The 14,917-nt window shown below is 43.7% G+C and overlaps 1 protein-coding gene across 1 annotated transcript in view; it reads right to left on the reverse strand.

The window, feature by feature from the left end:
• The window catches only part of PDCD10 (programmed cell death 10), a 46,631-nt gene that overhangs the window by 8,312 nt on the left and 23,402 nt on the right, over positions 1-14,917 (reverse strand). The window contains exons 3-5 of the mRNA XM_056565106.1: positions 11,908-11,961; positions 3,181-3,298; positions 1,746-1,872 (exon numbers count right to left, since the gene is read on the reverse strand). Of these exons, the coding sequence (XP_056421081.1) occupies positions 1,746-1,872; positions 3,181-3,298; positions 11,908-11,961 (299 nt within the window). The remainder of the gene's footprint in view (positions 1-1,745; positions 1,873-3,180; positions 3,299-11,907; positions 11,962-14,917) is intronic.

A 14,917-nucleotide genomic window follows, 5' to 3' on the forward strand; every position in this document is an offset into this window, starting at 1 on the left:
CCTACAGTGAAATATGGTGGAGGTTCAATGATGTTTTGCTGCCTCTGGCACTGGGTGCCTTGAATGTGTGCAAGGCATCATAGAATCTGAGGATTACCAATGGATTTTGGGTTGCTCTGTACAGCCCAGTGTCAGAAAGCTGGGTTTGCGTCCAAGATCTTGGGTCTTCTAGGAGGACAATGACCCCAAACATACGTCAAAAAGCACTGGAGAGTTCTGAAGTGGCCAGAAAGGAGTCCAGATCTAAATCCCATTGAACACCTGTGGAGAAATCTTAAAATTGCTGTTGGGAAAAGGCGCCCTTCCAATAAGAGACTAAAAAAGATAAAAGATACAGCGCTCCATGGGGTGATAAAAGAGAGACCTGTTAGGTATAAGGTCAATGTAGCAGGAGAGGCTCACCTGATTTTGTTGTGTACCCACATACACAACAATGGTGAGCGCATAAGGTGTCCACAGCCAGCCGGCTGGAAAGAATTGGAGTAAGGACGGACTTCTGGAGAATGCCGGCTTTAGATGGCGCAGATCACAGACATGCTAAACAGTAAGTAAAGTGTAAGGGTAGTTTATTCTCCCAACATGCAACGCGTTTCACTGCCACAGCAGCTTCATCAGGCATAACAAGAGACATATGTGTGGTGAATTTATCCAGGTGGTGAAAGGATACGTCACGATATATATCCAATATATCGGGCGGACAATTCAAACAGTACGCTGCCGTATGTCTAAACATCGATCCAACATTAAGAATCAATTCACACTCCATAGTGTGTCACGTCATTTTACTTCAGTTCATAAAAGTGAAACTTCATCTTTACGTTTGATTATTTTAGAATCTATTCCATCTACCAAACCAAACCGTTTTCAGTATTTAATTAATCGTGAACCATATTGGATCTTTACACTTTCGACTTTAATACCGCATGGTTTGAATGAGACCATAGAGAACGCTCACTAATTTACGCGAGCACTCTCTATCTGTCCCATTCACCATATTCTGTCATATTATATATAGGTGTATATTTGTTATTGCTGTTTTAATTATATTGTTTTAAAGTTTTTATAGTACTAACTTTTGTACGGTGAATTTGCTCGGTAGGGAGGATACCTCCCTTTCCTAGATCCTTCCCATTCCCTATACCTATTCCCCTCCCACTATCCGACGTATCCTTTCACCACCTTGATAAATTCACCACACATATGTCTCTTGTTATGCCTGATGAAGCTGCTGTGGCAGTGAAACGCGTTGCATGTTGGGAGAATAAACTACCCTTACACTTTACTTACTGTTTGGCATGTCTGTGATCTGCGCCATCTAAAGCCGGCATTCTCCAGAAGTCCGTCCTTACTCCACTTCCAATAAGAAAGACCTGGAGCAGTTTGCAAAGGAAGAGTGGTCCAACATTCCGGCTGAGAGGTGTAAGAAGCTTATTGATGGTTATAGGAAGCGACTGATTTCAGTTATTTTTTCCAAAGGGTGTGCCACCAAATATTAAGTTAAGGGTGCCAATAATTTTGTCCAGCCCATTTTTGGAGTTTGGTGTGACATTATGTCCAACATGTTTATTTTCCTCCTTTTTTTGGTTAAGTTCCAATACACACAAAGGGAATAAACATGTGTTACTGCAATCCTTTTGTGAGAAATACTCAATTTTCTTGAAAAATTTCAGGGGTGCCAACATTTACGGCCATGACTGTATAAATGAAATTGTGTTTAAGCTGTCATAAGCGGACATGAAACTCACTTGATTGTCTGAAGGAACCTCACTCGGTCATTGATTTCATCAGGTATTTTGCCGAGGATTTGTTTAAGTGCCCGTGCTTTTTCATTCAGTTCCTGGAACTCAGGTTCAGGCCTTTCAATCATATATTCTAAATGAAAGAATAAAATAAAAAAGACAATAAGAGTAGATTACATTAACATGAAGACCCTCCTTTACAATCCACACAATACCAGCTTTCTCTTTGAACACAAAGGTGGAGGTGTTGGGGTAATCAATTATTGCAGAGTGGCACTAATTTTCTGTGCAAGTTCTTTATCATGCACAACGTTTTGTGCGCAAAGACAGTGCTTGCGCCAAAAAGTTACACAATTTAGCCACTTTTCGCTGGTGTGGAGAATGATAAACCTCTGCTAGGGCACAAACTGTCTCCCCCATCAGTTGATCACAAGTAACTTCTACTTGTGATCAACTGAAAAATTATCAGCTTCTAGGACTTGCTGCATACCGACCCATAAAACCACTGTCTTTGTGCTACTTGGGCCATTTTTCCCTTCAACTGATGCAAAATGGGGAAAAATGCTGCACGGCAAGTGAAAATTAGGCCGACTCTTTTTCCAGGAACATTTCCTTGTACAGTGGTCCCTCAACATACGATGGTAATCCGTTCCAAACGGACCATCGTTTGTTGAAACCATCGTATGTTGAGGGATCCGTGCAATGCAAAGTATAGGACAGTGGTCTACAACCTGCGAACCTCCAGATGTTGCAAAACTACAACACCCAGCATGCCCGGACAGCCAACGGCTGTCCGGGCATGCTGGGAGTTGTAGTTTTGCAACATCTGGAGGTCCACAAGTTGAAGACCACTGGTAGAGGAAGTTGTACTCACCTGTCCCTGCCGCTCCGGACAGTCACAGCTCGTCACCGCTGCCCGGGATGTAGCCTTCCATGGCTGTCGTCGCGTCCCCGGGGTGTCCCCGACGCTCCGGCAAGGCCTCTGCTTCCCCGGCATCCTCGCTCTCTGTCGCCGCCATCACACTACACATGCCGCTCCTATTGGATGACGGGACGGTGTGCACAGCGATGTTATGACAATGGAGAGCACCGACGATGCAGGGGATGCCGAAGAGGACGCGCCGGAGCCCCGAGGACAGGTAAGTGATAGTCACCGGAGCACACGGGGCACCGTAATCGGCTATCCGGTGGCAGCTGAAGCAGTCTGTGCTGCCGGATAGCCGTTTATGCGATGGCCCCGACATACAAAAGCATCGTATGTTGATGCTTCCTTCAACATAGGCCATCTCAGAGGCCATCGTATGTTGAAATGATCATATGCAGGGGCCATCGTAGGTCGGGGGGGGGGGGGGTCACTGTATTTGCTTTAAAATGTTGTAGCCTTTTTGTTTTTCTTACATGTAGACGCAGTAGTGAAGCAAACATCTGAATTTTAACTCACCTTCCACATCATCAGCTGCCATACGTAGAAGAGATTCTGTAAAATTTACTTCCACACTCTTCTTTTCTAGGATTTTTGTAATAATATCTTGGGTGAGCCCTGGATTCTCTTTTTCTGCCTGAAACGAAATTTGCAGAACAAAACATACATAATACTGCACATGTAACACAGGGCGGAGACACATGCTGAAGCTTAAAAAAGGATGAAAAGCTGCAAATGACTTAAAACAATTCTAAAACTAAGGCCAAGTTCACACGGCAGAAAATCTGTGGAATGACCACGAGGAAAACACGAGCGGGCATTTCGGATACTCTGCCGGCGCTTGGACCGCTGGGAAATGCACCATCCCCCTAGGCGCCAATGCATTTTTGAGTGTATTTTGCTAAAAGAATGAACAAGGTCATTCTTTCGGTGGACACTAATCAAAATTTCTGCGTCAAAAACGTCTCTGCCGTGGAAAATCCGCCATGTGCACGTTGCAGCAGAGTCTCACTGAACACAATGGGACTCTGTTGCAACACAATTACCAAGCTGAGTTTTTCTGCCGGATTCCGCTCCAAAATTCAGTCGTGTGAACATGGCCTTACTCTTACATAGCTGTAGCATGTGTTTCTGAGCTCCCCTGCCCGGTTCCCTGTTATTGTTAGGGGAAGCAAAGAGAAAGCCATTTCTTAAAAATGGCGGAGGACTTGCCCATCTACGACTATTACATTTTCTTACCTGGCATCACTGTAAGGCTATGCTTACACGGCAGAATACCATGTGAATATTCCCATTGAGTAAGTAAGTAAGAGTCCCATTGATTTTAAAGTACTCAGGTTGAAAACTTTTTTTTCCTTCTTCAAATCAACTGGTACCAGAAAGTTAAACAAATGTGTATATTACTTCTATTTAAAAATCTTAACCTTTTCAGTACTTAGCTGTTGTATGCTCCACAGGAAGTTCTTTTCTTTTTGAATTTCTTTTCAGTTTGACCACAGTGCTCTCTGCTGACACCTCTGTCCGTGCCAGGAACTGTCCAGAGCAATAGCAAATCCCCATAGCAAACTTATCCTGCTCCAGACAATTTCTGACATGGACAGAGGTGTCACCAGAGAGCACTGTGGTCAGACAAAAAAGAAATTCTAAAAGAAAAGAACTCCTCTGTAGTATAAAGCGGCTGATAAGTACTGGAAGTATTAAGATAATTTTTTTTAAATAGAAGTAATTTACAAATCTCAAGGCAAAGCGAAGATGTGATATTCGGCACTGCTACTACTGGCTAAGCTGGACTATGAGACGGGCGTACGACTAGGACAAACCAGTAGAGATGTGGTGGTGCTCTGACGTAGTGGCAAAGTTCAAATCTTCAATACAGTGGAGAGTAAGAAAAACATCGGCACTCACCAGCCTTCTCTTAAAAAGCTTCTTTATTGATACATACTCACAACATGAAATGCAGTCAGGGAGAGGGATCTGTGCAGGGGGGGCAAGTAGTAGGCAACAGACTCTGTTTTGCTCGTTACACGAGCTTCATCCGGCCACTGATTAAGCTCGTGTAACAAGCGAAACAGAGTCTGTTGCCTATTACTTACCCCCCCCCCTGCACAGATCTCTCCCTGACTGCATTTCATGTTGTGAGTATGTATCAATAAAGAAGCTTTTTAAGAGAAGACTGGTGAGTGCCGATGTTTTTCTAACTCTCCACTGTATTGATAATTTACAAATCTGTTTAACTTTCTGGAACCAGTTGATTTTCTTAAAATAATTTTCCACCAGGGTACCCCTTTAATGGGATTCTGTTGCACTTTGCATTTCTGCAGCAAATGTATCTGCCATGGAAATCCCAATTCCGGCATCAGCAGAAACAGTAGACATGGCTACTCTTTCTGCGGATTCTGCTTGGAAATGCATTGGTGTGTATGACACGACATGTCCGAGCAGGCCTAGTGCCCGCAGAACATTCGTATGTGCACACCAATTGATTTCTATTGCCCATGTGCGGATCACTTGCCAATTTATATACTCCATATGATCTGGTGCTAGGCACACTGTGGCAAGGTTTTAGATCGCAGCGGCTGCCGCCGACCACTGGGCAACTGTTTATTTGCAGCTAAATTTATCAAAATCTTCACGTTTTTATTATAGACAAAGTTGCAAGATGTGTGGAGTAGGGTCAGTAACACTAACAGATTAATAAGAGTGTGATTCATTACATCTGCCAGCTTTAGAAAAACACTTAATCTGCCACATCTAAAACACAGCGCGGGTCACCTTGGCATACAAACAGAGGTGGATCTGCCCTGTGGGTCGCATGGGAAAGCTTTAATTACATTTGCATTTCATCTGCCTGATTAAGGTTTTCACATGGAACATTTAAGGAGCAACTTTTCTGCACAATCCTCTCTGTAAAAGTAACTTGCACTGATTCAGCCCACTTATATATGTGCAAGGAGTAGACATGTAAATGCTCGATAATGCGCGCAATCCATAACCTGCGTTTTCCTTCTGTGTCTATCCATCATAATGTCTGTCATTACAGATCAAGGGCTTCAAAACAAGGTTAGATACATTTATAGAACAAAATAACAATGCATATTCAGAAATAAAAAATCGTACCCCTCCATATCACCTACTCATACTCCTTCCCTAACATCCTTGGTTGAACTTGGCACTAAACTATGTAACACAACATCGAAATAGCAATAACACTCGTAATTTGTAGATCTGAAATAAATAAAATTGCGCCAAAATTTAACCAACTGTTTACGGCATCTGGTGTAACATTTCTTTTAGGCAGATGTGCAAAAATGGCTCAGGTTGAGCCCCTGTACAATCAGGCCCAGTGGTATTGGGTATATGGTACTAAGATGTAGTGCTGGGCGGTATGACCAAAAAGGCATATCACGGTATTTTTGTAAGTTATGGCGGTTCCACGGTATTTAACGGTCCCCCACACACTGGGGAACTTATATGTGACCTGCGGACAATGCTCTGCTTCTCTAAACCCCCCTGATGAATTATCAGCCGCAGCGCTGTCCCCCACATCGGGGAACTAACCATATGTGGCCCCGCATATGTGGCGTCCTCCTGTGAGCCGCCGGCACTTTAAATGAATGAGTTGCGTGATGCTGCGCTGGAAATTAATAAAGGACATCTGTACTGATTAGTTTTACATATTTCTGTGCCGGGGCTGCAAAAATAAACAAAATAAACTTTGACTCACCTTCCTACGTTCCCCCGTTGCTCCGGTATCGGCCTCATTGTTCTACGCTGCGATCTTCATGCCGCTTCCTGTGGACGGGAACGTCAGCGAATCACCGGTCGCAGCGATGTCCCGCCTCGTCCGGTGATAGGCTGAGTGCACTGTCATGTTTATTTTTGCAGCCCCGGCACAGGAATATGTAAAATTACTCAGTAGAGATGTCCTTTATTAATCATTTCCAGCGCCGCAGCATGCAACTCATTCATTTAAAGCGCAGGCGGCTCACATGAGGACGGGGGGGAGCAGCGCCTGCGGGTCACATATGATTAGTTACCCGATGTGGGGACAGCGCTGTGGCTGATCATTCATTCGAAGGGGGAGGGGCCCGACCGGTATTGCAGTATAGGAAAAATTCATATTGTACAGAATTTAAAAAAAAATACGGTATTCAGTAGGAACCGGTATATCGCCCAGCACTACTAAGATGTAATAAAAATTGACGTTGGTGCAAACCAGGGTACCGCCAGCTGGAGCAAAACTACAACTCCCAGCATGCCCGGACAGCTGTCTGGGCATGCTAGGAGTTGTAGTTTTGCAACAGCTGGAGGCACTCTGGTTAGGAAACGCTGTTATAAAGTATAAAAAAAAAATAAAAAAATAAATAAATGTATCGATACAGTTTTGCCTTCAAAGTACAAACATTCTTTCACACTTTCAACCAAAGTCCACATGGAGGCAAACTCCCCCGCACCATTTCACTCTTCTCTAGGGTCAAAAAGACAAAGCAGCATACAGAGGGTCTACTCCCTGCCTAAAAAGTTGTAGGTGGATCTTCACTAGGTTTGTCTCTAGTAAATACATCTCCAGTGCTATATTGATTGATTATTATTGGCAAACAACACCAGTTTGGTCTATGACAGATCGATAAATCTAGGCCATTGTTTTTGCTTTTGTAAGACAAAACAAAAAAACAAAACGAAAAACACAAAAAGACCAAATATACCCAAAAAACATCAAACACTTTTTTCCTGGGAAAAAAAATGCCAGACACAGGAAAAAAAAAAAGGTTTCACTCCTTTTTTCCATATTTTGATTCAACTTAATTTGCTCAATAAATAAGCCCAAAAACAAACACTCCGATTCTCATTTGCCAAATAGGTGTACACTACTATAGCACACTGTGACATCACTATCGCTATAGCACGAAGTGCAAAAACCCAATTTTAGCTTTAAAAGGGAACCTGTCACATTGAAGGAGCAGCTCCATTCTGCAGGTGTCATGTTATAGAGCAGGAGGAGCAGACTGCTGTGCGAAAATATTTTGGATAACTTGTCACTGATTAATATAAATCGCTGCTGATTTTGGGTAGTAGTCAGTGGGTGGTGCTACTCAGTGAGTGAAAATTCTATAAATGCACATTTATACACAGGTAGCTAGATATATACAACACAGTCATGTTTGAACCACTTTTGGAAGTCTGGGCAGAGTGGGGGAAGATGGCGGTGACGGCTGCGGGCTGTTGAAGAAGGGGGACTGGCGGCAGGGAGGACCGACAGCGAGGATCGGCAGCGGAGACCAAGGCAGCAGTGAAGATCTGGTAAGTGATCTTCACTGCTGCCTTGTAGTTACACAACTACAACGCCCAGCATACTGGGCGTTGTAGTTTTGCAACATCTGGAAGGCTACAGTTTGGAGACAACTGTATAGTGGTCTCCAAACTGAGCACTTCCAGATGTTGCAAAACTACAACTCCAAGCATGCAAAGACTGTTCAGGCATGCCAAGCGCAGATGTTGCAAAACAACAACTCCCAGCATGCCCTTCGGCTGTCCGGGGACGCTGGGAGTTGTAGTTTTGCAACAACTGGAGGCACACTGGTTGGGAAACATTGTTGTTGCTTAACAGAGTTCCCCAACCAGTTGGCCTCCAGCTGTTGCATATCTACAACTCCCAGCATGTACGGTCTTTCAGTGCATGCTGGGAATTGTAGTTTTGTAACCGTTGAATGTTAGTGCCCACCTCCCCAACAATCCCATATGAATGTACAGGGTACATTCACACAGGCGGGGATTTACAGCGAGTTTCCCGCTTTAAGTATGAGCTGCAGCTAATTTTCCACCGCAGCTGGAAACCCCCACCCATGTGAATGTACTCTAAAAACACTACACAAAATAAAAGGGTAAAAAACTACATACACACACACAACCTTACAATGCCCCCTCCCTGTTTGGGGGAACACTGCCTCAGGGTATTTTGGCGGCGGAGGCAAGCATATGATGAAATAGGCAGAAGTGACCATAACTACTGTAAAAACTAACCCACTATGCAAAATTAAAAACAAAGGGATTATAGATTAACATGAACAGACCTGGATACCCTAATAAAGGCATAGTCAAAAAGGGGGCCCAAAAGGACCACTACACCAACGATTTATTATTTGGCATGGTAGAACTATAGGGTTGGGACTAGTTTGGTAATAGTGCATTTAGTGACAACTGGCCCTAATATTCCCTTCTAGAGGTCACCCTGATTACCAAAAAAATAAAAAAATTCAATAAAAAGTGATCCCAGTCTCCTCCCCGAGGATGGTCTAATGTACTCATTTACCAAGAAGTGGAGGACCTTTGAAATCATGGACCTCATTTACATTGGTGTTGATTGGTATATGCCTCAGATGCTGGATATTGATCAAATGTTCCAAGATTAGGTTACAAAATCCCCCTTTTGTTGTGTCTATATAATTAAGAGGACAGGTTAAGTTGCAGAGGTATCCGACTTGGCCTTACAACAGGCAAACACTGGTATAGTGTAGATTTCCTTAGTCACAGTCTTAGTAAGCAAGACAAACAGGCACTCTCTACAGTTCTCACATTTGCCCATCCCACACAGTTTCAGATCCAGTCACGTTCCTAAAGGGGCTGGTCGTTAGTAATGGCTATGGACCCTTAGGTGATCAGACAAAACATCCCTAATGTCACCATCTCCACTCAAGATAGGCCAATATATCCGTAATACCACGTTTGTGTTATACAGTTGCCGTATCAGGTTTTTGATGAAAAACGGAATCCTCAAAACCTGACTAAATGTGTGTACAAATTTTAACCCATATATGGTTGAAAACCCTATACGGTTTGAAAAATGATGTCCGGTTGCATCCGTTTTTTAAGAAAAAAAATGTATACGTTTTTAACTTTTCACTCCATTTTGAATAAAGTTTCACTTGTTTGATTGAAATTCCCAAAAAATTGTGCAAAGTCAAAAACCGCATGGAACCGTATGCACATACAGTTCTGTAAGGTTCCCATCGACTCCCATGTTAAAAAAAAAAAACGTACACCGTTTAATACAATTTTTCACCCAGACCAAAAAACGTGGTAGACTACGGTTTTGGGTACGGGTAAAAAAAAAAAAAAAAAAAAGAAAAGAAAAACGGACAAAACCGTATAAGACGCAAAACGGACTAAACCGGATGATGCGTTTGACATACGGTTTACAATGTTAAGTCAATGCATACAGTTTTCTATACAGTTCCAATGTTTTTTTTAACTTGAAACCGTATACGGGAACTGTATAACAAAAACGTGGTGTGCATGCACCCTTAGGCTAGGATTCCACACAGGTTTGTTCCTGGTGTTTTTGGGAAAACTGCAACTGCTGAAAAACTGCAGTGGCAGAAAAAACCTGTGTGGAAACCTAGCCTTAGTGTGTCTCTAGGGAGAGTAAAGGGGAGAGGGTCACCCTTTTAAGGAGAGTACCTTGTGTAAGATCGTTAAGGCACCTACAGGGACAGGTTTTGGGTGCTGTACATTTTAGGTAGGCAGGCGGAATCTAGATGGGAATACTAGGTCCAATTGTAAACTATTTGTTTACAAGGCTGTATCTCTTCACCAACACCAAAATAGTCTCACCCCTATGGTTCATGCTGAATAATAAATAGTTGGTCCATTGGTCCATTTAGGCTCCCTATTTACCATCCTCAGTCATTATTAGGGTATCCAGGTCTGCTCATGTTAATTTATAATGGCCCTGTCACACGGCCGTCTGTCCCAGTAATATATCTCCTGTCCAGGTTCCGTTATTGCAGCTTTTAATCTGCTTTCAAATGGTTGTAAATTAATCCATTGATGTCAATGAGATTTAATATCCTGTCAGCGGGTTTTTTTTGCCAAGAGAAGAGACGTTGCACGCAGTATTTTTTCTCCCGTCAAAAATAACGGAATAGAAAAGGATATTATAAATGTAACATTGAAGTCTATGGGTAACAGATTGGAAAAAAACAGGAGCAAATGGAGATAATAAAGGCTCACCCGTTTTCAATGTTTTTGTAGCCAGACAAAAATAATGGGAAATAAACAGATTAAAAACTGATGCAACAGGATGCCACTTAAAAAGGGGTACTCCGTTGGTTAGCGTTTGGAACAAACTGTTCCGAACGCTGAAGCCGGGAGCTCATGACGTCATAGCCCCGCCCCCTCATGACATCACGCCTCATCCCCTCAATGCAAGTCTATGGGAGACTTGCATTGAGGGGGCGGGGTGTGATGTCACGAGGGGGCGGGGCTATGACATCACAAGCTCCCGGCGCCGGCTCCAGCGTTCGGAACAGTTTGTTCCAAACGCTGACCAGCGGAGTACCCCTTTAATGGCATCCTTTTGCATCAGTTTGTTAGTATGGTCTGTTTAACAGCAATGATGGGAGACAACGGCCGTGTGAACCTAGCCTTACCCTTTTGTTAATCTATAACCCCATATTTATTGTGTGCTGCACTGCAATTATCTTTATTAGGTCTATTTGATAACACCAATATTTGTTTACCAATATATATGTTTAACAGCTGCAGTCCCTTTTACATGAAGAAGTTGGGAATTCATATGGAAATATACCTACATAACCTGGTATCCAGCACTAATGTCTTTTGTACCCACAGCAACTAGTAAGGTAATCAGCATAGCAGTGTACAGACAAGATTGAGACAGTTTGTTGGCGCACGCATGCGCAGCATATACCGTGGTGCTTCACTCCGCAAACCCGTATGGTGGAATGCTCTGTAGAATGCACACCAGCCAAGTCACATGAGCAGATATGTCTTGGGCAGGAAGCCAATAGTGGCAGGACACTATGCTCTGTTATTAAGATTGAGGCTAAGCCAGTCTTTGCGTGCTCCTTTGTTACCCCCTGATGAACCCCACATATTACTGGGGGGGGGGGGGGGGTGAAGAAACAGGCCAGGATTCTGCTAGTCATAGAAATCACTCAAAAAGTGGGAGCGGCATAAGTTATACTTTTTTTAGTTACTGTACAATTGTTGTATACCCATGTGAACAATAAGTGATATTTCCTTTGTTACTTGCTCAATGTTTTCACTCATTTGAAGGCACTATTGTTTGCTTTTCGCTTGCATATCACAATCTAATCAAAGCTACATTTTAGTAATTCCCATTCAGTCGGTGATACCCGTAGTTGCAGCTAGGAACAAAAGCCTACAAAGCATCAGAAAAGTGTGGTAAAGGCCAATAAATACAATCATCTGCTAGTTACTTACCTTTATAAAAGCTGCCCGGAGAGTCTGAGCTGCTGAAAGGTTTACACGCTCTAACTGAGTGGGGTGAGAAAAGACAAAAACAAGGTTCCACATTAATGCATCAACCACTTTATTATTTTGCATTGTTCAATAAAAGTAATAACATTCAGGCCATACTGTTGTCATATGATGCTCTCCTACTGTAAAGTTATAGTATTTTCTAGGCTGACTAGATTTCCTTGAGGCAAAAGTGAGACATTAGGATAACAAAAACGGGGCAGGGTTATACATAGTGGTCTGGGGGTCCCTGGACTGAAGGATAAATCAGCCTACACACACAGAGACCCAAAATTATTAGGAAAAAAAAAAAAAAAAAAGTGTGGCAACTACCCGCAAGTATACACACTAGGGATCGACCGATTAGCGGTATGGCCGATATTATCAGCCGATAAACACGATTTTGGGCATTATCGGTATCGGCAATTACCTTGCCGATAAGGCAATAATGCCCCCCACACCGCGAGCACCCCCCCCCCGACCCGGAGCATCGCGACCGCCCACCACCGTTATGGATTTTTGCCCATACCGCTATACCGGTCGGGCCCCTCCTCCACCCTCCGAGTCAATAAAAAAAATGTAACTTACCCGTAATGGGGGTGGTCCGGGCCATCCATCCTCCCTGTAGTGTCAGGTGGCATTCTGGGTGGAGGGTGAACCGGTCCGGGCTGTCCTTCTCCGGGGGTCCTCTTGCGACTCCGGCCTAGTACACTGCATAGACGCTGCTACGCCGTGACGTCAGGTGCGTCGCTGCACAGCGGCGTCTATGCAGCGTTACTAGGCCGGAGCCTGTCCGGAGTGGAGAAGAGGACCCCCGGAGAAGAAGGACAGCCCGGACCGGTTCACCCTCCACTCGGAATGCTGCCGGACACTACAGGAAGGATGGATGGCCCAGACCACCCTCCCCGGACGGTCCCTGCAGCAACTGGGAAGGTGAGTCAGGGTTCTGGGATGGACAGGGGTCTGTATAATATACTATACCTACAGTAGGCCCTCCAACTGTTGCAAAACTACAACTCCCAGCATGCCCGGACAGGCTGTCCGGGCATGCTGGGAGTAGTAGTTTTGCAACAGCTGGAGGCACCTCTAGGCGCGGTGCGGAACGGCGGGGAGAGCGGTGGCGGTGATAGGTCTCAGGACCCCCAGACAGGCAGGGGGAGAGAAGCGGGTTGCGGCGGCGGCCTATGGCACCGCAGTGCATTGATTTAAAGAGCCCGCTTTAAATCAATGATCTGCAGCGGTGTCGCGGGGGATAAATAGCCGATAACTTATACCGATATTCCAGTATAAGTTATTGGCCCTAACCTCCACCGATTATCGGTATCGGCCCTAAAAAAACGATATCGGTCGATCCCTAATACACACACCTATATAGTAGATCCAACAAATTATTGACAACCACAATTTCTATAGTGCGATAAAAATATTTCTTTATTGAATCCTATAAAAAAAGAAAAAATTAGTGACCCCAAATGATCCCATAAAAATTTACATAAGACACAAAAGACATTAAAAAGATATTTACATCCATGTAGGAGGGGGAACAACAAGTGACAAAAAAGATGTTCATTATAGGGGCAAACACCAAAATCTTATCCCATATACTGCACAAAAAACAAAGGACCCAATACATACATGAAAAATTAATGTGGTACATAAATCTAATTGGGATCCACGATAAGTACTACAGCTAAATTGCACTAATTCCCATTTACATATTAAATAAATAACATATCAAGACATAACTGTACTACAGTGGTCCCTCAAGTTACAATTAGAGATGAGCGAATTTACAGTAAATTCGATTCGTCACGAACTTCTCGGCTCGGCAGTTGATGACTTATCCTGCATAAATTAGTCCAGCCCACCGGAGCACCTGAAAGCTGAACTAATTTATGCAGGATAAGTCATCAACTGCTGAGCTGAGAAGTTCGTGACGAATCGAAATTACTGTAAATTCACTCATCTCTAGTTACAATGGTTTCAACATACAATGGTCATCCATTACCAATTAATATTGTATGTTGAGACCAGAACTCTATGGAAACCTGGTAATTGGTTCTAAAGCCAACAAAATGTCATCCAAAAATAGGAAAAAGTGAGAATTAAAGAAAAATAAGTAGATTACTAATATAGATAAAGCAAATCCTTACATATAAAAGTAAGAAAGATCTGCTGGGAGCTGTAAATTACTGTCTATGTCAGTGTTTTCCAAGCAGGGAGCCTCCAGCTGTTGCAAAACTACATCTCCCAGCATGCCCGGACAGCCAAAGGCTGTCCGGGCATGCTGGGAGTTGTAATTTTGCAACAGCTGGGGGCACCCTGCTTGGGAAACACTGATCTATGTAGAGGACAGGAGCTTCATTAGGGTCCTGTACAGTACACAGTGTCCTAAAAAAGTAACATCGAGTCTCCCTCACCTGGTGTCCAAAGGAGCAGGTAACCCTGGTACAGGTAAAGTGTACAGAACATGTAATACCTCTCTGTACTGTAGGGGGCATTACCAGACATCAGTCAGTGCATACACTTCAGTAATACAGGTGTTTTACCAGTAAATTGCCCATTCTGATTGGTCAGTTCTCTCGGCCATTGACAAGTTTCACAGATCTGGACTGTCTTTGTCCAGATTGTCATTGCATGTTGAGTCTGGTTTCAACTTACAATGGTCCAGAAAAGACCATTGTATGTTGAGGCCATTGTAAGTTGAGGGATCACTGTATTGCACAATTCCCATATCACATGTTGTAAACTTCCACAAATGGTGCCAATGCCTTGGATAGTCACCCGTGTTGCCCCACCTCACCCTGCAACGCGTTTCGCTATCCTGCTTCCTCCAGGAGCCATCCTGGACCGGAGGAGCACTGAATCAGACAGAAGTTGAGTTACTGTCCGGTCCAAGCTTGAGCCCCACAGACATCCTTGTCAGGGGCATCACCCATCACAAGCACCGGCAGCCACTGATATGACTTAAAGT

This window comes from Hyla sarda, chromosome 3 (genome assembly GCF_029499605.1).
Source record: "Hyla sarda isolate aHylSar1 chromosome 3, aHylSar1.hap1, whole genome shotgun sequence".
Classification (NCBI taxonomy): Eukaryota; Metazoa; Chordata; class Amphibia; order Anura; family Hylidae; genus Hyla; species Hyla sarda.